Here is a 26,244-nt window from a genome sequence, read left to right as displayed (position 1 = left end):
ATGACATTTTGTTTGTAGAGTAACACTATGTAAAATATTTCCTTCTATAAATAAATCTACTCATCTTTTCCACTTGTTTTAGTACTTGTTTTGGTAAAGACTATTGTTGTGACTTGACATGTGCCACTTCGTTGAGCTGTCAACACTGTCGCATCACAAAGACAACATCACTGACTCCGGTATCAGTTGATGATACCCTTTTTATAGAACCCTCTTTTGGGAGCAGTTAAATGCATTAAGATGCTGTGGTAAACACAAAACATCCTTTTGCATGAATAAAAAAAAACACATGGCGCTTTGAAAAACAAGGAAGCTTTTAAAGGCACTTTAAAACAATGGGGTCTAATTAGCTAGGCAATGCTCCAGGGTGCTGGAAACATCGACTGCTTTTGTGATTACACACTAACTTTCAGTAACATGTGTGTGGGAGAGAGAGGGAAGCCAATTGGTATGTCTCTCTCTTTTTAATGTGCGTCTTTGCAATTTTGTGTGTGTTTGGGTGTGTGCGTTTGCGCACTTGTGTGGATCAAACAGCGGCGGGATGGAGAGACAGAGAGACAGCTCCCTGAGGAAAGCTGGAAGGGAAAGAGAATGAGCGAGAAAGGGAGGTGTGCACCCCTCAGTAGTTGTTCAGCCCTGTCCTCCTGCTTCTACTCCCTCTCCTGAGGCCTCTGCATCATTAGAACAGCCTTTTAGAAAATAAAAGTGCCTTTAACACACCAAAGAAGAGAAACGGCAAGCAGGCATGCAGACAGCTTCCCTGGGGAGATGTTACAATCCACCAGAGGCTCTCGAGACCAGCAGGAAGAGAGGAGTATCAGGGAGGGAACGCAGAGCGACGGAGGCTAGGCCTGAGGGGGGAGTGGGAGTTTGTCTCAGTGGACACAGTGGAGAAGGAGGGTAAACTACGAGACTGAGATGCATTGTGCTGATAGGAGTGTGTTTCTGTATGCATGTTGATGTGGGTGAGTTAAGGAAGACACACTGTCCCTCACCCTGGCTTTTTCCACAGGCGCGCTTTTGCTGTTGCAACTCCAGATCTGCCAGCTCACTCAGGAGCTCCATACCCTGGTGGGGGTTGGGCTTTGACGGGACAACTGATGGGGTGCTATGAGGAAACAAGGGAAATGGAGGTACATCTGTGCAGAAGGCAGCTGCAATCAGCAATTCCAGACTCCAGTAACAGGGGACTAGAGGTTTTGTGGGCATTGTGACAGGTTCCTGGTTTGGGCTTGGGGCAAAAACTGAGGCAGGGGAAAGAGACACATAATCCAGTGTGGCATCATCAGGGGTCATCTTGGTCTTTTGCTCCTGGTCACTGTCCTCTGCTCCCTCACTGGCAGAGGGGTGAAGCTGAGCTGCAGGGGAAGCAGGGTCGAGCTCGATGATGGCGGGCAGCTCTGGCTCCTGCTCTTTGGTCCTGTTGACCTGGCCCTCCTCCATAACCACTGCATCATCCTGTTCCTCTTCAAAAGTGACGACAACTTCTGGTCTTTCAGACTCCTCTGTTGAAAGCGGCATTGGACACAAGGCAGCCTCGCACACCGGGCTCTTAGCAGGGGGGCAAACCTGCACTTCTTCCTCTGCGGGCCCCTGCTCCTCCACCTCCCTCTCTCCAGGCACATAGTTGGATGCTCTCACTGCTGCTAACTCTTCCTCCTCCTGCTGTTCCAGAACTCTATCAACAACTCTTTCCTCCTCTGCATTCTCCACTTTCTCGGATGGGAGTGGCCCTGGGAGGGGCCTGACAACCACTTGGCACTCTAGCTCATCCCTCAGACTTGAGAGAGACTCGGGAGCATGCTCAGCAGGCTCCACTTGGACTGATTCCAGATCAGCTGGCTCAGCCAGTCGAACATCCTGGGGGGAGGGCCCGCTCCTGTAGCCCATGGAAATTGCAGGGTAGGTGTATCCAGGGGGCAAATCTATAGAGAGAAAGAAATATAGATAATCAAATCATTAATTGTCAATATTGGACTTATACAACAATTCTGATAACTCTTTCAAAAATATCTCAATTACATTATTTCCTAAATGATATTTGGCTGATGAAGATTGTATGCAAATCAAACGTCCTTTCACATCAGGGCTTTTCTAAGATTAGTCCCCAGGCTACCTTTGTGGTCACAAGAGATGAAAACCAGAAAAAGGAAATGTGTTCTGCCTTAATCTCCCAGCAGTAAGAAAGGTAGAGGACCACATGCAACGTTGTGTGAGTGTGTTTTTTGAAGTGTGCCAGGCTTTTTGTTTATCAGAGCACCTGACACAATTCCTCTGGCGTGCGGCGGCCGTTAGCCAGGCATTAATGATGATGAAGAGAGTGCGGGACCTGTGGGGGTGGAGGAGAGGTGAGGGCTGCTATTGAGGTGTTTCTCAGTCATTACCGAGGTAACGGTGGTGAAAAGCCCCAGCTCAGCCGGCGGCCATTTTCTGCAGCATTTAGCTGTTCAGTCAATCAGGGGGTTTGCCAACAGAGCCAACCACACATATAACCACAACACGAGCAGAGAAAAAGGATCATTTACGACTGTAGCGATTCCAATTACCACTGGATATCTTGTTGTCTTTCTTTGTCTGCATTATTTTGATTTACATCTCAAACTAAATACAACGGGTGATGCCATTGCATGCAGTCCATGAAAGGCATCTGGAAAACTTTACGACACATCTGAATATTTCTTTTTGCGTATACATATGCTTGCTTAATCTCACCAGGCTCCAGACACTGTGGGTAGTCCTGTGGGGGCTGTCCCTCTCCCCGCTTTTCCTGGGATTCGGCCCCCTTGGGTATCTGGTGTGGGGCAGGGCTGATGGCAGGCGAGTGAGGGGCTGCTGCGACAGGGCTGGGAGCAGGGCAGGGTGTAGAGGGAGTGCTTCTGGGATGTGGCCGTAGTGAAGGGGATTGGCAACAAGGGGACAGGTGAGTGGCACAGGACCCAGGGGGAGGGGTGTTCCTCCGAGGTGCGTTGTAAGAGTAGGGCTTGGCAGGTTTGGACGTTCTGGGTTCAGAAATGAGTTCCTGTAGTTCAACGGAGGGCTCATCCGGCCCTTTCTGCATCTATGGCATTGAAAAGAGATATATTTTCATATTCACATTTACTGAAGAGCCCTACACATCTAGAAAATCAAAAACATGTGAATTCCTATTTTAGCACTGTAATTACCAATCTAGTTATTGACATTAAAAGGTACTTGCTCTGCTGCCTCAGTGATTTACTCAATCCCTGTTAAAAAGTCAGCATATCCCAAAACATTTCAGGTGAGTTAAAAATAGGCTGAAGTCATGTGAGAGAGTGAGGCTGACTCACTCACTCTGCTTGAAACTTGTATCTTTTCTATGTGTGTATATCAATTGAAATGTACTGAAATGGTAATGTTTCTTGCACACTTTGACTTATAATCACCTGTGAATTTTGAGAGGCATGATGTTGAATGTCAATGCCATGCGCAGCTCTGTGCTGCTGCTGCAGCTGCTGCTGCTGCTGGTTTTGAGACTGTGGTTGTGGTTGCTGCGACTGGTGGCTCTGGTGCTGATGTTGATGCTGATGCTGGAGCTGTTGGTGCTGTTGGAGAGCGTACAGCTCCTGTTGCCGTAGAAACTGGGATCGGGAGTACACAGCAGGATGCTGCATGTGGGAGGGTGGGCCCCGGGCGCCATACACAGGGGGCCAAAGCCCTGGCTGCTCCATCACATCTAATGAGAAAAAGGAGGAGGAATGTAAGTGAGGGGGCTACCTTAGAACAAAAAGAGGCACACATGCATACACACTTAGGCAACCTTCTTCATTTGGATTCTTACAAATCAACACAGCATATTCATATCCTTATCCTGTCATTATCTACCTCCTACACACCCATTTGTAAGACAGTGAAATCATTATGGATCATTTAAAAATCATTGTATTCACATTTGATAGCAACCATATAAGCAAATGTCTTCATAAAAATATTTTTGACTTCGCAGAACAACATCTCCCCAGGCAGCAGCAATCCCACACTCTCTCCCGCTCTAAACAGAAAGCTGTGTCTTAAGAACTGTCTTGAGAATTTGCTGGAATGGTGGGAAAAAAAAAGTAATGACAATGATGAAATGTGAACAGATGAGGTTGGCTGTAGTTTGATTAGAGGTCAAAATACTGGACTGGAAATGTTTGTCTCACCGGAGCATTTAGTGTGGACTTTCCATCTGAAACTCTGACCTGTCAAGCAAAATGAACTGAAAAGGGTCTGCGAAATGGCTCAGCAGGAAGCTCAGTTCCCATGTCTGTGTGGACAACCTACTCATGTTGTGGCTTTAAGGACCAGTACAGCTTGGAGTGGGTGTAGTGCTATGACAGAGGTCCAGTTTCTGAAGGAGTGGGTCTACACTGCAGGAACCCCAAAAACCAATATGTTCACCTTTGACTCACCCCTTTTCTCATAGACACACCAAAAAAACCTTATAAAAGTTTTGTGGAAGAACTACCCCTCTTGGCTGAAACTCCTGGTGAGCACAAAGGGAACCTTACTATCCAGGACTGGGAGCTAATTAGATGTCACAGCCTGCTCACTGAATGTGTATCTTTCCCGTACTTTCACACTTCCCCTTTCTGTGACGTGGTACTCAGTGTGTGGGTTTGCACACACAGTGTAGCTCTGGAAGAGCACTCTAAACCAATGAGAGCCCTATTCCTGCTGGGCAGAGCAGGTGGTGCGCAGGAAATGTTTGAATTGTGGTGTGTGTGTGTGTGTGTGTGTGTGTGTGTGTGTGTGTGTGTGTGTGTGTGTGTGTGTGTGTGTGTGTGTGTGTGTGTGTGTGTGTGTGTGTGTGTGTGTGTGTGTGTGTGTGTGTGTCTGAATGGACCCCTTAAAGGGAAGTTCATCAGCAGTCTTCACAGGGAGTGATCCTGTGAAGACTGCTGATGAACTACCAACAGTTCTGTTAATGTTAACGTTCGTGAGCGCGGCTGTACAAGCATACACATTAAAAGTTTTTCAAAAGTATGCTAAGTTATACAGAGGAGAAAGCAAGGTTGTGCATACCCAGGTGATGTGTCGCAGGATGGTTGGAAGGCTCAGAGGGCAGCACCACCAGCTGGGCAGAGGGGTCCTGAGGCAGAGGCAGGACTGGCTGCAGAGGGCCTGACATGGCTGTAGAGAAACCTGGGGGTAGATTCTGGTGCAGGGCTGTATGACCAATTCCTGCTTTATAGAAAGCATGTCAGGTTAGATGTATATACCCACCACATAATGTGTAAATCACTGTTACAAATATACAACAACTACCAATCATTATCACTGAATTATAAAATAAATTCTAAACCTGACTGTGAACCATTGAAAACATGCTTAAATTAATGTAATGTTTCAGCTGCTGTGTTCTGACCAATTTCAAATGACACATAGCTCTGCAGGCATTAAAGCCAGCTCTACATGTTCTGCTGAGCAAGAATAATAAACACCTTTGTTTTTTTACCTCTTCCATTCTTTACATGATCCTCAAGACTGTAAAAAGTCACACTGCTGGAATAATCTTAATTTCTAAAGTACTCAATAGTATTTTACCATAAGAGTGTCCTGCCATCCAGAGGGATGGGCTTCCAGTTCTTGGCATCCAGTGATGGTGAGCAGAATGTGCAGCAGGATCTCCTAATTGGCCAGACTGGAGGGAAGTCCCTCCTGGGACCATGAGATGAGAGGTGAGGTCTCCATGACAGCTGTTGGAGGGGTGGATTCTTGCAAACTCCACCCTTTCCTTATTATCCCTGGCATTAGGTTGAGACAAAAATAAGAAAATACAAATGAAGATGAAGGTTTCTAAAAAGTGACGTATATAAAATGGATTTTGAGCAATGTCTTTTCTTTAGCTTACCTGATATATGCCTCTCTATCTCTATCCAAGCACGTCAAACCCAACTGTTCCCCACTCATCCTTTTCCTCTCCTCTTCGGTGGGATCTGAGGGATACATGGGGCGGGGTGGTCCTGCAAGAGAAGTATTAGCTTAACCATTAGCTCTCAGGTAAGGACATGTTCCCAAGTCTCTCACCATTTCTCAAAACACTAATATGACTCCCAAGATACATAGAGTGCTGAGAGTTCATTTTAGTTTGGCTCAGTATTCCTTCCATCTCTGTTTATTAGGAAGTGACCTAGACTATTTACCTTTGACTGAGGGATGCACCCTGCCCTGTCGGCTGTTTGGATGACCGTCTGCTGAACGACATGGTGGCTCTCTTTGTCTGGCCACAGCCACTGCAATTCCTACTGGCGGTTGCCGCACCTCGCTTTCCCCATGTCCTGTGTCTCCAATATCCCTGCCCCGCCCGCTGTAGTCCGAGCGCTCATTGTCATTGGCTGGGCCCTTTCTGGAAGGTAGAGTTTGTTTGTTGCCCTGCATGGCACAGCTCCCTCCAGCAGCACCTGATTTGAGGCTTCCAAGGCCCCCAAAGGGGCTCTTCTGGGAGAGAAGCAGTGGCTGCTGCTGGTTGCTATACTTAAGTAAGCTTTTCATGGCACTGCTCTCCCCCTGAGTTGGGCCTTGGGGCTCAGGTTGTTGCTGCGGCTGCTGCTGCGGCTGCTGCTGCGGCTGCTGCTGTTGCTGACTGAGGGGAGGTGCAGGGGGAGGCTGGGGAGGTGGCATTCCTGGCTGCTGTTGTTGTTGTTGTTGCTGCTGGGAATGTTGTGCACCAGTCACCCCTAACTCCATATAAGACTTCCTCTGCTCCTCCTCAGGTTGGGAAATGTGTTGGGGAGGCCTCATGGCCCATGGTGGCACTGGGGGCTGCTGGTGGTGGTGCTGCCCACTGTTGTTGCTGTAGCCATAAGGAGACATGTCCATCTTTCTTTTAAGTTCCTGACTAGTCCCCTGGTTCAACTCTGCAGGAGAACGAGCATCTGGACCAGGTCGGCCATGCTGCTGGTGGCGTATCCTCGCTACCTTTTGACCATCTCTCTGTAAGGAGCAGCTAACTCCAGGACCTTGGCCATGGGCTGCTCCAGCTCCACTATGTTGGCTCATGCTTTTACTTCCAAGGGGTGAGGAGTTAGGTTGGGGTCCTGGATGGGAACAGTCTCTGTAAGGAGAAGTATTGACAGAATGTGGGACTGAGTGTCCAGGTTTGGGCCCCTGGGACAGTGAGGGTCTGAACACATCCATGTCCACAACACTGTTGACACACTCCGCACTGCGTGATCGTACAACCTGGTGCTGCTGTTGGGGATGTGGAGGCTGTTGTAGTTGTGGAGGTTGAGGAAGCTGTGAGGGCTGAAGATGTTGGTGGTGGGATTGCATCCAATCCGGAGCCTTCTCTGTCTTTCTGTATGGGTGCTGCTGCTGTTGTTGTTGCTGTTGTTGTTGCTGCTGTTGTTGTTGTTGTTGTTGTTGTTGTTGTTTTCTGTGCCAACTACTATGGTGCCCACTGCCTCCATTCTTTTCTATAACCTTATCCTTGGCATTACCGCCACCCCCTCCACCAACCACACCGTGGCAATCGGGGTTACCAAGCTGGAATGGACCACTGGATTTGTCCCCCAGGCCTGCCACTGATGGCACAAATGTAGGCCCAGTGACTTTAGGTTCTCGCCCCACATTGGCTGGCCCCCTGTCATGTGAGGCAGGGTTGGCTAAAGGAGCCGGAGGGGGCGGGCAGAAAAAGTCTGGGTGGTGGTGTGTGTGGTGGGAATGATGTGGGTGGTGTGGGTGGCTGGGGTGAAGTTGAAGGCAGTGGAAGCCCCCTGGGTGTGGATGTGTATGGGGGTGAGCATGAGGATGTGGATGGGGGTGTGCCCCTCCAGCAGCAGAACCCATGTGTAAGGGTGGGGGAACGGAGTAGGAAATAGAGTGGTGGAGCTGTGCCTGACTCCTTTCCAGACAGTCTGAAGGTTGTTCACTGATCCTCATCTCCCCACTTACCCCCTCCTTGGTGCAGCGACCATTACTACTGGAACCGATATGTCTGCCCTGGCTACTCCCCCCACCTCCCATAGCCACAAGGGCTGTGCCCTCCCCCCCATAGCTGGACATTGCGGCCTTAGTCCCTGCGCCAGTTCCTGCATCTCCGTTTTGCATCTTTCCATTGTGCAAGCAGGCACTGAGGGGCTTGCCCATACTCTGAGGGTGTTCCTTGCTGTACTCCATTGTGAGAGATGCCTTATGCCTCTCCAGGGCCCGACTGTTGACCTCCTCCAGAGGCAGTGGGTGCTGTGGATAGTGTGGGTGTTGCTGATGGGAGAGGGAATGGTGGTGGTGTGTGGGCTGGGGTGGCTGGTGGCTGTGGTGCTGTTGCTGTTGTTGCTGCTGCTGCTGCTGCTGCTGCTGCTGTCTCTCCTTTGCCTCCTGCTTGCTACTGGCCCTTTCCTTTTCCTTGGCAGGTACAACTCCTCTCTCCACTGACCCGTCTTTGAGGCCCTTATGGAGACCTGTCCCGACGCCTGGATCTCTGTCTCTGCTGCAGGACCCCTGAGAGTGTCCTGATCCTGCCCTGGACATCGGTGGCAGACTGTGATTGGTTGAGATGAGGGGTGGCTGGGACGGGAGACCTCGCAGATAAAAATTCTCTGAGAGGAATGAAGGCAAGACAAATGCATTAGTCAAGAAAGGAAAAGGCAATGACAGAATTAGATAGCTCAGCTCTCATGATAGTGTCCCTAGGCATCCTCATATCAATATTCCACATTAAATGACCTCATCCTATGTTGTTTAAATTGGATTTAAATGTCTTATTTCTGTCTGATTACATTTTAATCATCGCCTGCCTCACCTTTTTGCGTGTCATAGAAACGATGCTGCCCGTAGAGAACCCCGCTGTTGGCATGGTGATCCAAGTGGCTCATGGGAAGAAACGTGTGGGCCAGACTCCCTGAGAATCGAGGATACCCTGGAGCTGTTGAAATGGATAGCAGAGAGAGGGGAGAATTGATAAGACAGGACAATAACCTCCGAGATGCAGTTATCCAGAGTAAACCAGCATAATCCTTCAGGTCCAATGCAGCTGGTGGTGTTCATACGCAAATAAGTACTGGCTCTGCCTGTCATGTTTGCTATTCCTGAGTTAAGAATACAAACAATACGACAAGATTCGAGATTTCTGTACGAAATGTGTCTTTTGAATATATGGCCCTCTCTCTATTTCTTTTTCAGAGCTGGCACTGGCACCTCTTTCCATCTGGATGGAGCGATAAGGACAGATTTGAAGCTTGTATTTACAATGAAGAGAGAGCTTGGGAGGGGCTAACCTTTAGTGACCTACATCAGGGGTAAAAGGTAATTTCACTGTTGGGCCCTTAAGCCAGTACACCTGGGCTTATTGCATCAAGCCCATCAGGAGGACATTAATACCACAACCAAACACAAAACTCATTTTGCAATGGGACATTCAAAAACACAAAGGACTTTGAAGGATGAAAGCCTATCGCAATATTAGGACAAAGAATCACTATGACAACCCACTTCCACAATTGGGTAACTAAAACATTTAAACAAATAAATATGAATTGAATCAGCCCATCTCTACTACTGTATAATTAACCATTTCACACAATTGTTCTTAATAGATTTTAAAACAAGTACTGATTGCTGAACACTGCAGTGCATATTCTGTACTGAATACATTATGATATATAATACATCCATGGATAAACCTACCCATAAACTTGTGGATACGCAAAAACTACAGAGATATTAATGCAGAATGAGGAAAATAACATATATGTACTATGAGTGAACCAGAAAGAAAAGAGAAGGAGAAAAATACAGACAGAGAGATGAGACCAGAGACATGTAGCGTCCTTTTGTGCAAGTGCTTCTTTTCAGACAGCATGTCTACGTTCCACCAGCACCACATTAAACCATCTCAGTGACCTCCGAGTCATCTAAAGAAGCCCAGGTGTGTCACGTCCTCTCTTTCCCTGATTTTGCACCTGCCTCACCCACCAGCCTCAGTTTCAAACAACTCGCAGACATAGTGAAGGGACGGGACGGGACGGGACGGGGGGGGGGATAAAGAGAGGAAAACATAGCTCTACAAGCTAAATGAAAGACAGACATATTTGTGTTGGCAAGCGTGCGGCCTGATCCAGGATACGCAGATGCAGTTAATTTGGGTGTGTGTGTGTGTGCCTGTGCAGCGTCGTGGTTTTAACAGGAGCTCTGGGTGTTGAATATCTCACTTTCTGCTGGCTGAACAATGGGGCCGGTGCTGTTGGCTGGCTCTTGGGAGGAGGAGTGTTGTGGTGGGCTTAATGACCTCGTCTCATAGCGGCCTCTGCATGCTCCCATCTTAATTAATGAAATGCACAGAGATGGCAAACAGTCCTGCAATAACACAGAAGGTGCTGCTCTCTGAGGAGGGCAATGAGGTGATAATTACATACCCTCACCTTTTCCCTCTTTTTCTTACTTTAACCTATTTTCAATCTCTTCCCTTCTGTCTGTCTTCTTGATTGTCTTGCTTTTTTACTGATTAATAAGCATTCACATTTAAGCCAATTCATCTACAGTGGGAAAGAGGGGATCCTTTGTCTAAGAAAGAATATTTTCTCAGATTTTGGGAGGGAGAAAAGCAGAGAGCTGTTTGGTAGTCTTTATCCAAGCTGGGAAAGGGGCTTTTTTTCTGCGGCAGCATGTTGTTTGTGAGCGTGACGATTGACGGCGTAATCCCTTTTCACAGCGTGGTCTGGCTGTGCCCGATAATGCCAGCCCGCTCAGTTTCAGCATGCCCTCCATTGGGGCGGCAAGAGGGGGACTGCTGGGCACGGCAGAGCCCATTCAGCCATTAATCTGGGCAGGACAAGGGGAGCTACTGCTGCTGCTGCTTCTGCTGCTGCAGGCGACGTGAGCAGGGTCTTAGTGCAGTCTGCTGACTGCACAGCAGCCTCGCTCCCTTTCCCTTCACACACTCACACACACAAACGAGTCAGCATCGGCAAGTGAATGACAGAAGGGAGTTCACAGCGCTTGCCCTCTTTTCCACGGACGGAGCAGGGGCGAGCGGCAGAACAAACAGAGCTGCATCCCAGGGAGGGATTTCCAGAAGTTCTGAAGGTATTTCTCACAGCATGGTGGGTTGAGAGAAGCAGGCCGACATGAAGGACAAAGAAGGGAGCTGGATATAGAACAGCACCTAGAGGCAGTGGAGAATTAAGCGTGCTAAATAAGAGGCAGACGACAGAGTGTTTCGTTGCGCTCTCCATTCCTCACACTAGCCCATCATTTCTCATGTGGGTTCGTTCATTTACTAAAAGGCAAAATAACATAAGCCTGAAGTGTAAATTGTCACCAGGAAAATGGCTTAAACATTTTCGAGATAGGACAGAGAGAGAGAGCATGGAAGGAGAAGACCAAGAGGAGAGGAGGAGCAGGCTGAGCTGCCTGTCAGGTCCGCTAATTGAGAAAAAGTGACAGAACCATCAAGACGCTGAAAGGGAGGAGGAGGGGTTTGGTGGAGGAGGGGCAATGCTGTGGTGGATCTTTTCAGGTTTGACTAATTGAAAGGAAGGGATGCAGGCTGGCATGAGAGAGAGCTAGAGAAAGATAGAGTGTGCCAGAGAGAGAATGAAAGAGGCAGGAGTATGGAAAATAAGCGATGGGGGTGCATCTTAAATCCCACAAAAGAAAAGCTTGCAAATGCTCACTGAAGGAAAGATGGACAACTGAAGATAGGCTTGGAAAGGCGTATCAAACAGAAGTGGATTAGACAGGTGTGCGCAGGCAATTGTGTGTGTGTTCATGCTTGTGTGTGTCTATGTGTTGACAGAGATATGAGACTGCAATTGTTTTTGGCATAACGTAATAAGTCATTTGGATCGCAGCCAGCTGGCCTCAGGCCTTCGAGGAGCCCGCAGGTTTTTATTCTTTAGTCCATTTTTTCTTTTTTAATTTTTCCACTCATGATTCATGGGGGGTTGTTCATTGTTTGTTTAACTGCTCCAAACATGAAAATAAATCTTCCAAAAGCTCAGACGGCAAAATCCATTTTACCAGGTGTTGGGGAAAAACATTTTACATTACATTTATTAAAATGCTCACCCCACTGTTGTTATTTTTCTCTGCTGTGTTCCTCCACCCACAGTCACATACTGCCAACCCTTTCTCTCTCAAACTCTGTGCCAATGAGTCCACGTCTCCAGTCAGCAGATAAACAACAGACAATCCCATGTGGAGTACACACAATGTCAATCTAAATAGAAACTAAAAACTATTTTAATCTGTGCTACTCTCTGACATCATGAAAGCCACTTGTGATTTTGTTCTTTTCACCTTTTATAAATATCCAAACATTTGTAAGACAGTAAACTGTACCCTTTCATTTTCACAACACAATACATATTTAAACATAAGTCAACACGGGACTTTTCTGTCCCACAGTCACTGTCTTTGCCAAAATTATCTGGATCCAAAGGTCCAACAATGTTATTGGGGATGTTATTTATAGGTGTGTTTAATGTGTCACTCTAAAGGTTTGTCGCTTATGTTCCCGATAGAAATGTGGTCTGTATGTATGAATTAACTGGCCCTGTCATTTTCAGACCATGTCTACACCAATGTCTACGCTAATGTTTGTCTCTCTGATGTTGCCGTCCAATGCCAGCATAAAAATAATTATAATGATTTTTTACTATTATTATTATGATTAGCAGAAGTATTCATTAGTTTTGTTGTAATTTGTATAATTATTATCACCTTTATTATTATCTTCCTGAAAGAGCTAATGTTTCAAGGCTTATTTTTCTGTCAGTCAGCAGAATAGCTCAACTTTTCAACAGATGTGTAATGTAGTGGAAAGTCAGGCAATGAATCGATTACTGGTTGTTTCAAATCCAGATTACATTTCATTTCCACATTTGTTGCTTTTTTTGTCATTCATTCGATGGAAATCATCATATAAGCCGCATGTGTGAATGTTGTTGCAGATCTATCTCCAAATGATGTCCACACCTTTTTGTTACTGTATCATTAAACCCAAACCTTCAGATAGGATGTTTTCCTGGTGTTTTTTATGACATTTTATTTGACTCGTTTTTATTTCCATCATAAATCTATTTTAAAAGCGTGTTATTATTATTATAGAGAAAATAAGCATTTCGTCTTAAGACACTTACCTAATGTAGGATTACATTTTATGATTATGACATTAAGTGAATGGATGCTGAGTCTCTAATGAGATCATTGGTATGTATTTGCTCGATACGTGGTAGATTTTACCTCTTAAATCTGTGGCAAACGTGTCGGAAGAGTAGCAGAGACAAAGACATTCTGCACCATGACAGGTATATGCCTGAGACATGAGGATCATACAGTAATCTTTGAATACAAATTTGAGCTGCTATGCTTGGATTTGCATGCAAACAGCCACTTTAAAAACACGCTGCTCACAAAAAAAGAAGAAAATCCAGAGAATATCTTTAAGGTTACAAGTGACACACACACACAGACACAAACACACACATACACACACACACACACACACACACACACACACACTGCCTGCTCTGCTGCTGGTGGGGTTCTGCTGACACCCGGAGAGAGGAGGCGAGAGTCTGGGTAATTGTGCCGCTCATTTTGATGACTTGCTTTTTATGCAAAACAGGAAAAAGACAATATGCAATTATCTTGAGGAGGGTGAACAGCTGAATGTGGTTGATGAACAGTCTGGATTCAATCATGCTCTTAGTGCGTTATATGCAATTAAACTGCAATAGAGATAATGGCCTCCATTGCCAACTGAGTAATAATCCCAGTCATAATCACCTCCATTACTTTTATTAGGCTTGGCATTATCATCATCACTCTTATTAATATTATTCTTCTTTTCCACAAGAACAAAAATCTTTGACAATGAAACCCTGAAACTATAAGGTAAAAGGAACACTAATGCTTACGAAATTAGTTTTGAGGGAAATTGTCTTTGACTGAGCCGAAGGTAGTCCATATCTCATTCAAATGTAATTGTCCTGTCTCGATGTTTATTTTAAAACGTCTAGAGTTTCACCTATTCTCACCACTGTCGCAGCTGTCCACTGACTCAACCCTTAGTCAGGATATAAGAGTGAGGTGTGTGCGAGTGTGAGTGTGAGTGTGAGTGTGTGTGTGTGTTTGGGGGGGTATGCAATGGCTTAACACACCAAAAAACACTGCATCTCAGCTGTATGTGCCCAATCAGCCTCAAAAACAACATCAGGCAACTGGGGCGCCGCTGATCAGTGACCACAAATAACAAATATTACCCACTGGCGTTCCCTCATGGAGGAACAGCTGGGCTATTCTCAGCCAATACAGACATAAATACAAGAGGGCTGAAATAGCAAGAGTCCAACAACTTCAACCAGTGTGGTTCACTAGATGGCATTGGGCTGCCATTACATCTTGTAATTAGCAGAAGATTATGAACGTGTTAATCTAACAGTGACGGATGTGCAGTCTCAGAAAAGAAGACCTTGCATTATAAGATCAGCAGTTGGCAATGAAAAGGTCCTACATTTATCTTTCATCCTTAGCATTTACATTTCCAAAATACCCCAACAGATTAATCTCTCTACTTTATCCTTTTCTGACTTCTCGGCTATATCAAAAAAGAAGTGTGATGTGTTGAACTGAGTGTGTATTTATATTTTATGACTGTGTGTGTGTGGGTGTGTGTGTGTGTGTGTGTCAGGGTTTTGTAATCCTAAGCATCGGGTGGGAACTACCCTATTAAGCTGTGATGGAGACACCAGCTGAAAGCCCTGCAATCACTGCAACTTTTTATTAGCCCGCGTTCGCACGTGCGGCTTCAGAGAGCCTTGAGTGACATTCCTGCTGATGTAAATTGAATACCGCTAGATTCCTTGGCTGAACTATTGACCTTGTGTCCCCATCCAGAAACCATGGCACTGTGCTCCATCCCAAACATGGTGGGCCCAGGCTTATTTTGGTTTACAAATAAAAGGGATGGAGACTGGCTCTTGCTGGATGATTACAAGCCCTGCTTTTGTGGAAACCTCATACTGCCTAAAAATACACAATATCAGAGTAACAATACACCCTGTGAAGCTCTGTCCCCATTACTGCCAGGACATGAATATCGCTCCATGCAGCCGATGTGGTCAGATGAGGGGCATGTGTTTGTGTACATGTGTGCTTTGAGGTACCTTCATGCGAATGGGGAAACCAGATTTGTGAGGCGCTGGAGTGGGGTCCGCCCCGGAAGGAGGGTGAGGAGGGCGAGGAGGGCGGCCGAGAAGGGTGAGACGGGTGGGAAGGGGGGGAACCAAGACTACTGGCCAGAAAGGTCCCCATGAAGGAGGCGGAGGAATTGCCCATCAATCCACTGCCTGCGTACCCAAAGGGAAAAAGGTAGGAGAGAAAACATGGTTAGAATTAGAGGAGTGCAAAGTGGCCATGAGTGTGACGAACAAAAAAAAAACAGATCAAAAAAGACGGAGCCCACTGGAATCACAAAGCCAGGCAGATTTGGTCGCTGCCTTGTGGAGAGCTTGAATGAGTGTGGGAGAGAAAAAGTGTGAGACTCTCCTCCCCCTCACTGACAGCCCGGGCCTCTCCCCTCGTTTTCTCTCCTCTCACACCGCCTCTCCCTATGGGCAGACAGAGGTCTCATCTCACAGCTGAGTACACACTTTCTCAGGCTCTCTCCCTCTCGCTCTCACACACTTTTGCTCCCGCTCCCCAGCGTCCCTTTCTCAATTTCTCTCCCTCCCTCCATTATCTTATGCTCTCTATCTCTCACTTTCATGCCCTCAATCTCTCTTATTGCTCTGCTCCATTTCACCTCCTCTCTGTCTCTCCGCTCTTCCTTTCTCGCTGCATGACTCTGACAATCCTGTACTTTCCTCTTTGTTTCCATTTTGGCGTTTTACTCCTTATTTTTCTCCCTCTGCTTTATCACAGTGGCCTTTTCCTCTCCTCTCTTCTCTTTCCATCCACTGTCCCATAACGATGTGCACAAACACACAATGCGCATGCCTCTTCCCAAACCTCATTTTCTTTTCTATCCCTCCCTCTCTTCTGCTTTCTTTCTGACACATGGCATTTCTTTGCTTTGTTCTTTACCATAATGATGGCACCAGCAGAGCAATCTGTCCCTGGCTGGCTGAGCTGTGTGTTTAACAAGACTATGATGAGTAATTGACCATTCGTAGCAACGCCCGTGTGACTGGGGGCTGATTGTCTATTATGCATTGCTGGGCAATCTGGAGAAAACACACTGATTAACCACTGCTTAAATTACATTCCCATTACGCGCCCGCCAGTGCACTTGAGAGAGGGGTCTAGGTGCCCGACTCTTGGCACATTCATTTCCCCCAAGTCACACTGCCGTGAAGTCTCATGCATACAGTATGTATAGTGACTGGATGAGAGCTCACACATTGGTGTATCATACATTGTGCACACAGGACTGGCTATGAAAACATTGGTTAGAGCAACATGGTTAATTATCAACGATTATGACGAGCTGATCGAACAAGGAACACAGTGTGGTTTGATTTTCTTTAAGCATGAATCAGTTCAAACATGAATCGATCTTTTTTCTTGGGAGTGTGAGAACAATTGCAAGGAAGTCTTAATCAGCCAAGCGGTGAGTGAGCGCATCCTCTTGAGCAGACAGCAGGAATAAACCCATCAGTCTAAAGCTGGCTCCTGCACCGATGGCTCATGGCTCATGGGCCAGAGAGCAGGAGCATTCAAATACCACGAGTGCACGTGCGCGTGCACACACACACACAGAGACACTTAGTAATGGGCAGACACACCTCTGTAACACTTTGCACCACAGCCCCAGACAGGTGGAAATCCCCCACAATCCCCAACCATATTCTTCCTCAGAAACCACCTTAAAACCAACCCTGTGTGTGTGTGTGAGTGAGTGTGTGTGTGTGTGTGTGTGTGTGTGTGTGTGTGTGTGTGTGTGTGTGTGTGTGTGTGTGTGTGTGTGTGTGTGTGTGTGTGTGTGTGTGTGTGTGTGTGTGTGTGTGTGTGTGTGTAACCCTTAACAGCACCAATAATAGCCATCAACACCAGAACACCTTTGTATCCAATCAATCAATAAGTGTATCTTATCCTATCCCTATTCACCACACATTATTAAAGTTAAGCTATACATTTAGGTTCTTTATAATGTAATAGATTGTCTTGTTCAACAGGACAGATGTGCTTTGAAAACTCTTTTTATGACTCAACCTTTTGAGTCAAAGTACACAAAATGTATTTTACGATGCCATGCTAGGGATGCAACAAAATAAGAGCACTTTCGCTACTTAAAATATCTCTATGAGGCAACCACATCAAAATGGGTGCCATAGCAACCTCGTACATGTTGGTGAGATGTAGCCTGATCACAGTATCCATGCATTCCTCCTTTTCAAACCCTGTTGCCTCTTCTTTCTCTGCTGCCACCTCCTATCACCCCCTGACCCTGCAGAGCGCTCCTGGCGGAGCTCTGTGGATGAGGGTGGGGTTTAGGGGCAGGAGGGAGAGGATTATTGCCAGCATGCTAGCCAGGCACACATCCAGCCCCCATCATCCAGACACCCAGGGCTCCTGTATGCCACCGCCCACAACATTGCACACTTCTCTGCCCTCTCTTTCTGCCAGTCGCCCCCAGGAACCCCAGCTCTCATCGGTGCCTGCGGCTCACATAAATCAGCTAATCCTCCTGCATTATTAACAGCCTCGCCCCAGAGAGAGAGAAGGGGTGAGAGAGACAATGAGAGTGACATGAGAGAGGCCATGAAGCCCCTCTTTACACACCAAGAGAAGAGAGATCCTCTGCCAGAAGGACATGGTGAGGAGAGTTACAATACATAAAAGGGGAATGTCATGATGTAAGGCAAGGGGATCTTTGAAATTCAAGCTGATGTTAGGGGGGAAAGGCATTGGGAAAAAAACGTAGAAGTGTCTCAGATCAACTCAGACACAGCAAGAGCATACCCCTCAGTGATCCAGGTTAGCCATAGCGGCTGACCGTCTCTACTGGGAGAAGGGCAATCATCTCATCTGTAGCATAAAATAATAATGCAGTAACCTTCACCTCTGTCACATTGGCTCTTGCTGACTCCACAGTCTGTCACTCATTAAATGACCCCCCCCCTCTGTGCTATGTCTATTGTTTGCCACCTGCTGAGAAGTAAACTGTGCGTGATGCGCAAAAATTTTTCCCTTGCAATTTTCTTAAGCGTTTTCATACCACTGTGGAATCTAAGGACATGTGCAACACTCACACTGTTTTAATACGATGCCCTCCCTAAACCCATTTAAAGCTTAATGGATCAGAGGTGTTGGTGAGAAAAAACACAGGTTATTAAACTGGGCCGGTCTACCTTGGTGTAGGGGCACTTTCAGTTTAGGTGCCAACCAAAGCAGTGCAGAACAAGTGAAGCAAAGCTCTGAGGCATGACAGAACCGGGGCTGGACTCGCCATAACTGTTTGTTTAGCAGCTTATTAAATGGTGACATTGATGCCACTACCACACCAGCTCCTTGTAAAAGTTTGTTTTATTTATTTATTTCTCCGGTTTTAAAGTGGTGCCAGCAGTGCACTCGTATGGGCTCTTAAGGAAATCGGGTCATGTGCATCCTAATCGGTGCCGATCCCTGACAGCAATGAAGATTAATCCTATTAAAGAATGAAAGGAGTGAAACTTTGGGATGTGGTAACCCCACCTTCCTCACCCTGACACTGTCACTGCACAGTTGTGTTCAAATTGGTTCAAATGTACAAACACTAAAACAAACAAACCAACAAATATCCCAGAACTTCTGGAGGTGGAGGTGTTAAGTGCTACTCCACCCACGCTCCAGTGTGGAAGTGTAGGGTGAAGGAGTCCAGTTTGTGCACAACAACCAAAACACGCATGCACAAATGGTAATGTGGGCCGAGGCACAAGCCCCCGTGCGCGGCACCAAAGTGAGCAGCAGGCGGGGAGGCGGAGAATGAAGGCCCAGTTGTCATGGGAACGAAATAGAAACAGCGCTTGAGGCAAGGAGGCTGAATGCTAGCTATTACAACAGCAGTGGGCAGATGCAGTTGGTCAGTGTGCTGCTCAGCAACAGCCTTTCTAACATACCTTAAACCCCACCCAAGTTCCTGCTCAGCACATACACAAACAAACCTTTGTCCGGAATTTAATCTGGTTACATTTGTTCATTTGTGGGATGTGAGCTGTCATAATCTTTGCCCCTACTTATAGCTTCTGAGTTAATGGTCATTTGGCGTCTTAACAAGGATTTATAAAATAATACGATGTAAACCCTCACCCTAAACTGATGGGTAAAAAATGTGAGATGACAACAAGCACCCACCCATTACGCATTCTTATATCCTGGGAATCAGATCAAAACTTGATACATATACACACACACACACACACACACACACACACACACACACACACACACACACACACACACACACACACACACACACACACACACACACACACACACACACACACACACACACACCTGAGATCTACAACTATGTCTATTGTCTAAAAGAAGATAAAGAACAATTATTTCGCCGTGCATCATATTTCTCTGTCTGCTCTTGAAAAATGAACCAGGTTAGTCTACAGCTCTCTATCTTATCTGCAGACGGCAGCCTGAAGGGACGGATGGACGTGTCGTCTAGACAAGGACACCAGACATACAACGCCAGTTGAGAGTGATGGTGACAAGAGAAGAAGAGGGACAGAAAGAAAATTGCAGGTGTGACGGCATCAACCTGTTCTCCACAGCTCAGTGATCAGCCAGCGCCAGAGAGGGAAGGTTAAAAGATGAAGAAATGCTTGGAGTTGGAAACAACACACACACACACAAACACACACATGCACACGCCCTTTATTAGACCTCCGATCACAAGAAGTTGAGGTTGCACTGTCAGCGGTCAGTGCCATGTGGCAGCCAGGCCCTGTAGCTCTTCATAATGTACCCTAAGTGATCTCAGCTCATATACTCTTCCAAAGCCACATCCAAAGACAAAGCACAAACCCCCTTCTTTCTTGTCTTAAATAAATTAAATCATCAGGTTAGGTAATCATTTTCTTTTCCGAGAGCTGCCTTATTTCAGCGTCTAGTTGAATTATAGCTGTTGCTTCCACTGCTTTAACTCTGACACAGCAGGACAAGACACAATAACATGTATTGGTTACATATTAGGGTTAGGGTTAGAGGATTTCTTAATTCAGGCAAGTTTGTTTAGGGATGGTTTGGCTCTTTAACACTGGAGAAATCTAAAAAAACAAAGCTTCCCCTGCTTCAGACAAGACACGAAAACATGTATTGATCACATATTTGAAGAGTATTTCTGAAGTTTGTTCTGGCCTGGTTTGGCTCTTTAACACTTGAGAAATCAAAAGAAGGAACATAAAAACACAGAATGGAGACAAAATGAAGAATTAGACAACTCAAAGTTAACTTACCAAGTAAAAACATATTGAGCAGGATATGTCTCTTTCATCAGACTTTCCTATCGATATAGTTCCATGTTCTGCCCAGGAATTCAGACGATTAAGAACAAATCAGTCAGACTTTCCCCACACATATTCATTCACAAACTAAATGTTCTGACCCTCTCTGGCAACACAGGGAATGCCGATTGGTTTGGGAGACTGTACACACCGGCAGCCCCAGACAGACTGCATACGCTACCCTGGAGGGCTGCTGACTAACCCAGCGCCTACTTCCTCACAATAAAACACAGAAGGAATTTCAAATGGCTACTAAAGAGGGGGGATTTCCTTCAAACAGTCAAAGCCATCTTGAAAACATTAGTGCAACTGTGGCCAGATACCTCTTCACTTCAGAAACAAGTGTTTTTTTTGTGTGCGTAGTTACTTGCCCCCTGCTTTACAAATCCCCTCCCTGACTTTAACTTTTTGGGTTGGTGGGTGTTTGAATGGTAGGGCTAAGGGAGCGGCCTCCCTCTACATCTCTAGTAGGAGGCTGGTCTGATCAGAAGCATACTGAAGTGAGAGAGAGAGAGTGAGCAGGCGGTCCAGTCCTGGAGCCGGGCCCAGTGCAGGGGTGGGGGAAAGTGCCAGCAGCGCACGCCTCCGACACCCTCCACACTGCGTGCCTGTGGAGTGAGTTTAGTGGATGTGGTCAGTGTGGGGGTGGGAGAAGTGGAAAGGGAGCGAGAGAAGCATTTGAAAGAATGGATGGAGGAAGACAGTGAGAATGTACGAAAGCGCAACATCCAGAGGAGGGGTAAGGGGCGAGAGTTGAGACTAGAAGTGTAGATAAGGGTGTGAGGAACTGTGAGAAAGTTTGAGAGTGAGGGAGCAGCAGCGAGTGTGTGGGAGTGTGTATTGCTGAGCATATGTGAGGCTTTGAGTGTGTGATTGTGTGTGCGTATGGTGGTCGTCTCACTGAAAGTTGACAGCCTGTGTTTGCAGAGTGGCTTCTTGGTCAGCCACTTGCGCAAGATTGAAGTGACGGAGGGCTGAAATTATTTCTGGGTATTTTTTCTTTTACTACTATGCAAATAAAATGGGCGTAGGGAGGTCAAGGCACCATGCGCACTTCACCCAGCTGTTTATACAACATAGAAGTTGCCATGATAGGGATATGAGATTATAATCCTAAACAAATTAGTCCAACTGGCCCGTCCTGGCTTGGCAGGGAGCCTGAGAACAACATTAGATCCACACAGGCAGTGGATAGAAACCACCGATCAGATAGCAGAGAAAAAACTATGAGAAAAAGTCTCTGAGGGGTATTTTCTTCCAGTAGGGTTGGACTTATGTCAAAGATCATAAACATATCCCACATATATATGTTTCTATCCATTATTTATGTCCCTTTCCGTCACTATTTGTACAGGAGAATGCACAAACATCAGCTAGTATTACATGTGTGCCACTTTCTAACCAGCCTCCTCAAGGGGTATTCCACCTCAGCTTACTGAAATTAATCATTCATGAAGTCTCCATTTAAGAGAGGGTAATCATTGTCAAATATGGGCACCACCTCTCGACCTGTCACTTGTGTGGCAACAGTGTTGTGGGGGAGGTTGAGGGAACAGACAGGAAGAGATAGTAATGTCTGGAAGAGTTCCTGCTGGAGAGGGTTTTTATGGGCACAATGAATAAAGGGCTGGACACACAGACCAGTGAAGCTATTTGCAGGAGCAGACCGGCTAGTGTGTTGTTAAAGAGACAATAAGAGCCCTAATTGTCAAAGGGAGGGTTGGGTAAAGGGTGAAGGATTCAGAGTAAGAAGGGATATACTGTAGATGAAAGGTTTAAAGTAAAGTGCATGGCACATGGCCAAGAGTTGATGCTACTGATAAGAAAATGAACTACAAAAAGACCTCGACAAAGAGTATCTAGGACACGAGTGTTTAGACAAAAGGCTAAGGTAAAGGTATTGTCTGTCTGGGATTTGTCATTTGGACTTGTGTTTTAGTGAGCTGGCTGTGATCCGTGTGAAAGTGCAGTGGTGTGCTGAGTCACTGGCCTCTATGCACAACAAGCTGACATTCCAGGCTAGGACGGGAGGTGGGAGGACAGATTCGAAACAGCAGCAGGACCAGGCCAGGACAAATGTGCTCAAGGCCCATTACCTTCCTTTTACATCCACCCACACATGCACAATCACATTCCCTACTCCCACAACAGAGATTTAATAGCACACACAAGAAACGCAATGTCACAACTTAAACTCTGCTTTCACTATCATTCACCTTCTGAGAACCTAAATATTAATGATGTAACAGGATGTCCATATTGCCTCAAACGTGTTATGTCTCCAAGCATCTCCTTGTTATTTTCCAGTGGCATTTCACTTTATTAAATCCCTCCTTCATGCTACAGAACAATGTAAGTGATTTCTGTGTCCTGGTATGCAATTGTTTCTTATGGAATGGCCAATAAAGGCTTGACATTTTTCTGGGCGATCTCAAGGCCAGAAGCATTTTGCGCTTTGTATACAGGCCAGCTACACACTTCTCAAGGAGAACAATTTGTTATCTGTCCAAACTTTGGTGAGTGTGCTTGTTAACTGACCCATTGTTACATGAGGGCATTTCAGGACCGTTTGCTGCGTTCCGGCTCTTTATTCCTGAGGCATGAAATTGTGATTACCATAGTGGGGCTCATCCATCTCATTCTCTCATTCACACATGCACGCTAAATATCCGCATTTGTACTTAGCTTTCTCTCGATTTCTTCCCCTTTCCTCTGTAGTTATCTCTGTCTTTCCCTCTCGTGATACACATACACACACAGTAACACACCCAAACACAAAAAGAGCCGCCCACAGCTGCGTCAGGCCATCTCTCTAACAATCCAATCTGTTTTCTTTCCCATGATGTTTCCCATTGGCACAGGGAGGAGAAAATCAGATTTACTCCCCCACAGGGCCCATGCAGTTGCACTGATATGGAAAATGATTTCAGTGCTGCTTGAGCCCATAAACATTATTTTGGTCTCCCCTGTTAATGACACATTTCTTCCCAGCATTGTGGATTTCACAGAGGAAGACATGAGTGTAAGGAGGGGGTTGAAGCAGAAGGAAGGAGGAGGTAAAGAGGAAGGGGGGAGGAATCCTCCAGGGCCTCACATACAACAGGGGAGTCCTTCACCCCTCAAACTGCATCCTGACATCCGAAACTTCTCTCAGCCTTTTTCTCAAACACACAGATGCAGAAACTTACACACACAGTGAATCAAGAATGCAGTAACTTAAAGTGTTACTGAATTTTATTAAAGCCTCAAAAAATCAGAGCACAAAGATAGGAAGATAGAGGGATTTCTCACCTCTTTCTCTAGCTGTCAGCCTTATTCCAAACATACTGCATTTGGCTCGGGGGCTTAAAGCAGCCCCACTACAATTGTGTCATACAGCCTACATATTTTTTATTGGTGGTAGCAGCCAATATAGCAACACCCCCTCCTCCTCTTGAACACAGGGATCAAATTTGTACTTTTAGTGGTAAGTTACAAACACTCTCTGCCTGAGGCATATTGTCAACGAGAGGAGCACGCAGTAGCCTCCAGTCCTAAACACAAGCCATTGATTATGATGGTGTTAAAAAGATACTCCAACAGGCCAATAGCTAAGCACTAAACCTCCCATTTGGCATCCATTAAAAACCATCTGTAGGACCAAATACGAGCGGGGCAAACAGGAAACGGCTAAGTTAGATACGACTCCACTTTTGTACATTCTCTCACAGGTCTTTTAATCTTCAGATCCAAAAATGGGATTTTCATGGTTCTGCTGTTCCACTGGAAACATCACATGGAATGCTCTGGATCTGGTTTGTTTTACAGCTGATGACTGATCTGTCTAAATCCATTGGTTTTATGTTCTGGCAAAGGGGAGGGATGAGTGACTAACGTCGGTTTGCGTGCCATGTTTCAGCCAACGCAATCAAAGCTCAGCCAGCGAGGTCACGGACCCAAACGTGTCTGGTACTGGGAAAAAAGCAAATTAAAACAAGTGCTCAGCACTATTCCCTCTAATTAGTCCCCTGTTAACTTTGAATGTAATTGGTTAATTGAGATGTGGTTAGACTGGGCAGGTTTCCCCTCCCTCAGGGTGACCATACGGCTCCAGTTTTCAGCCCGGCACTGCCTGGCACAGGAGGTGGCTGCCTCTTCTCACACTCTTTTCTTTTCTAGCATCCCATCGCTCCTGTGACGAGGAGTAATGATGCCGCACAGGAGGCAGTAAAACTGTGTTTTGCAAGTGTGTTTTACCAGAGATTGTACCCATGCACTGCACATATGCTTGTGCCACATCAAAGCAGCTCTTTGACTACTCGGTCCTGGGTGGTCTACACCTTTCTTCTCTCAACCAGCAGTGCTAGAAAGATAGGCTTCGGAAAAGTGAAGTGTGGCTGTGGGTGGATGTTACCTCACCACAAGCGAGTGTGTTCTGTGGACCTCAGAAGTCAGTTTACTTTGGAAGAGACATGAACAGCGTGAGGATGGAGAATAAAAGTGCGTGCAGTAGGTACAGATAAACACACACAACCCCATAGGCATCACATTGCTCGAGTCTCGCCATCTCCTCTGGCTGATGTATAATGATACCTACAACTCCACATAAATCTGCAAGCAGCTCCACTCATAGGGGCAGATTTTGCCTGCTGTCTCTCCTTTTTTACTTTCATCCCTCTTCTCCCTTTGCTCCTTTGAGCCCCATCACTCATTCCCCTTCTCGGTTTTCCCTTTCCGTCCTCACACCCTCTCCATCATCCCTCCATCACTCTTACTCCTTCCCCCTGCTGCTAAGTTCCATATTTCTGTCCTCCCTCATCACCTTGCTCTCTTCCCTCAGTTGCCGTCATCCACTCTCTTACAAAAATGGAAACACTTTCTCTTCATTTTTTGGGTTTTTTAAAAAACACTTTCCCTCCCACTCCCTGGTCCCACTTGCTTTCTGTTTCTCTGCTCTTGTTTGTCCATCAGTTTTCCTGAAGCCTGGGAGGGTAATGAACGTCTTGTTTTATGGGGAGTCACAGGACCAGCCTTCCCTCCATCAGAACCACCCATAAATCAGAGTCCCAGCATTGAACTGGCAACTGGGGTTTGTCGGTATGTCCTGTTCTGTTTAGTATTCCCATCCTATCTCCTCCCTATTTAATCTGTGGCCCGGCGCCTCCTTTAGGTCATGGAGAGCAGTGGTGGACATGAGGGGCCTGGTTGAAGAGGCTGCTTTGCTGCTGTCCTCTGAGTTCTCTTGGATTGGCCAGTAATATGATAAAGTCCTGGAGTGATGTGTGTGAGAGAAACAGAAGGCAGCTCCCTGCTCTGGCTTCTCTCCGTCTGATGTAGCCTGTCAGGGGCGCGGAGACAGAACAGTGCAGATAACAGAACCCAGAGCCACCACACTAGCCAGTCAGCCCAAGGTCTTTCTGCAGCCCTGAATATAATTTACTGCTGGTTCACAAGGGGAACAAAGGCGAACAAAGGAGAACGGTTTAATTCTTGTAGCGTTGGCCAAGACAAATGCAACAGTTTTGTTCTGATAGCCTCCAAACCAGGGGAGGAAATGCACCTCGAGAGTCAAGGCCAAAACATATAAATAATTGTAAAGAACGCACTTTGTAATAAGCTTGCATATCCTTGACTTGTGTTGTTGCAAAGCTTCTTAGCTTGAAGGACGTTATTCCAGTTGGCCCATACAGATAACCATCTTCAAACCCGCTGTAACCAACAGCCTACACCTTAAAGTGCAAACAAGGTCAGCCAAATCAAACAGTAAATTATTTTACGAAATGCATTTGACAAACTGGGCTGGGAGTTGTGTCTCCCAACTGCT

The 26,244-nt window shown here is 46.2% G+C and overlaps 1 protein-coding gene across 5 annotated transcripts in view; it reads right to left on the bottom strand.

Annotated features, from left to right (window-relative positions):
- LOC134878516 (BAH and coiled-coil domain-containing protein 1) overlaps positions 1-26,244 on the bottom strand; it is a 59,491-nt gene that overhangs the window by 14,625 nt on the left and 18,622 nt on the right. For 3 of the 5 annotated variants that reach the window (XM_063904586.1, XM_063904589.1, XM_063904587.1), the window contains exons 3-11: positions 15,108-15,290; positions 8,741-8,863; positions 6,144-8,537; positions 5,852-5,963; positions 5,545-5,744; positions 5,023-5,184; positions 3,405-3,694; positions 2,713-3,058; positions 996-1,925 (exon numbers count right to left, since the gene is read on the bottom strand). In XM_063904586.1, the coding sequence (XP_063760656.1) occupies positions 996-1,925; positions 2,713-3,058; positions 3,405-3,694; positions 5,023-5,184; positions 5,545-5,744; positions 5,852-5,963; positions 6,144-8,537; positions 8,741-8,863; positions 15,108-15,290 (4,740 nt within the window). The remainder of the gene's footprint in view (positions 1-995; positions 1,926-2,712; positions 3,059-3,404; positions 3,695-5,022; positions 5,185-5,544; positions 5,745-5,851; positions 5,964-6,143; positions 8,538-8,740; positions 8,864-15,107; positions 15,291-26,244) is intronic. The other 2 variants (XM_063904588.1, XM_063904590.1) reach the window with 1 other exon arrangement.

This window comes from Eleginops maclovinus, chromosome 16, assembly GCF_036324505.1.
Source record: "Eleginops maclovinus isolate JMC-PN-2008 ecotype Puerto Natales chromosome 16, JC_Emac_rtc_rv5, whole genome shotgun sequence".
Lineage (NCBI taxonomy): Eukaryota > Metazoa > Chordata > Actinopteri > Perciformes > Eleginopidae > Eleginops > Eleginops maclovinus.
Note: the sequence above shows the minus strand (reverse complement) of the source record. Positions and strands in the feature narration are given on the sequence as shown.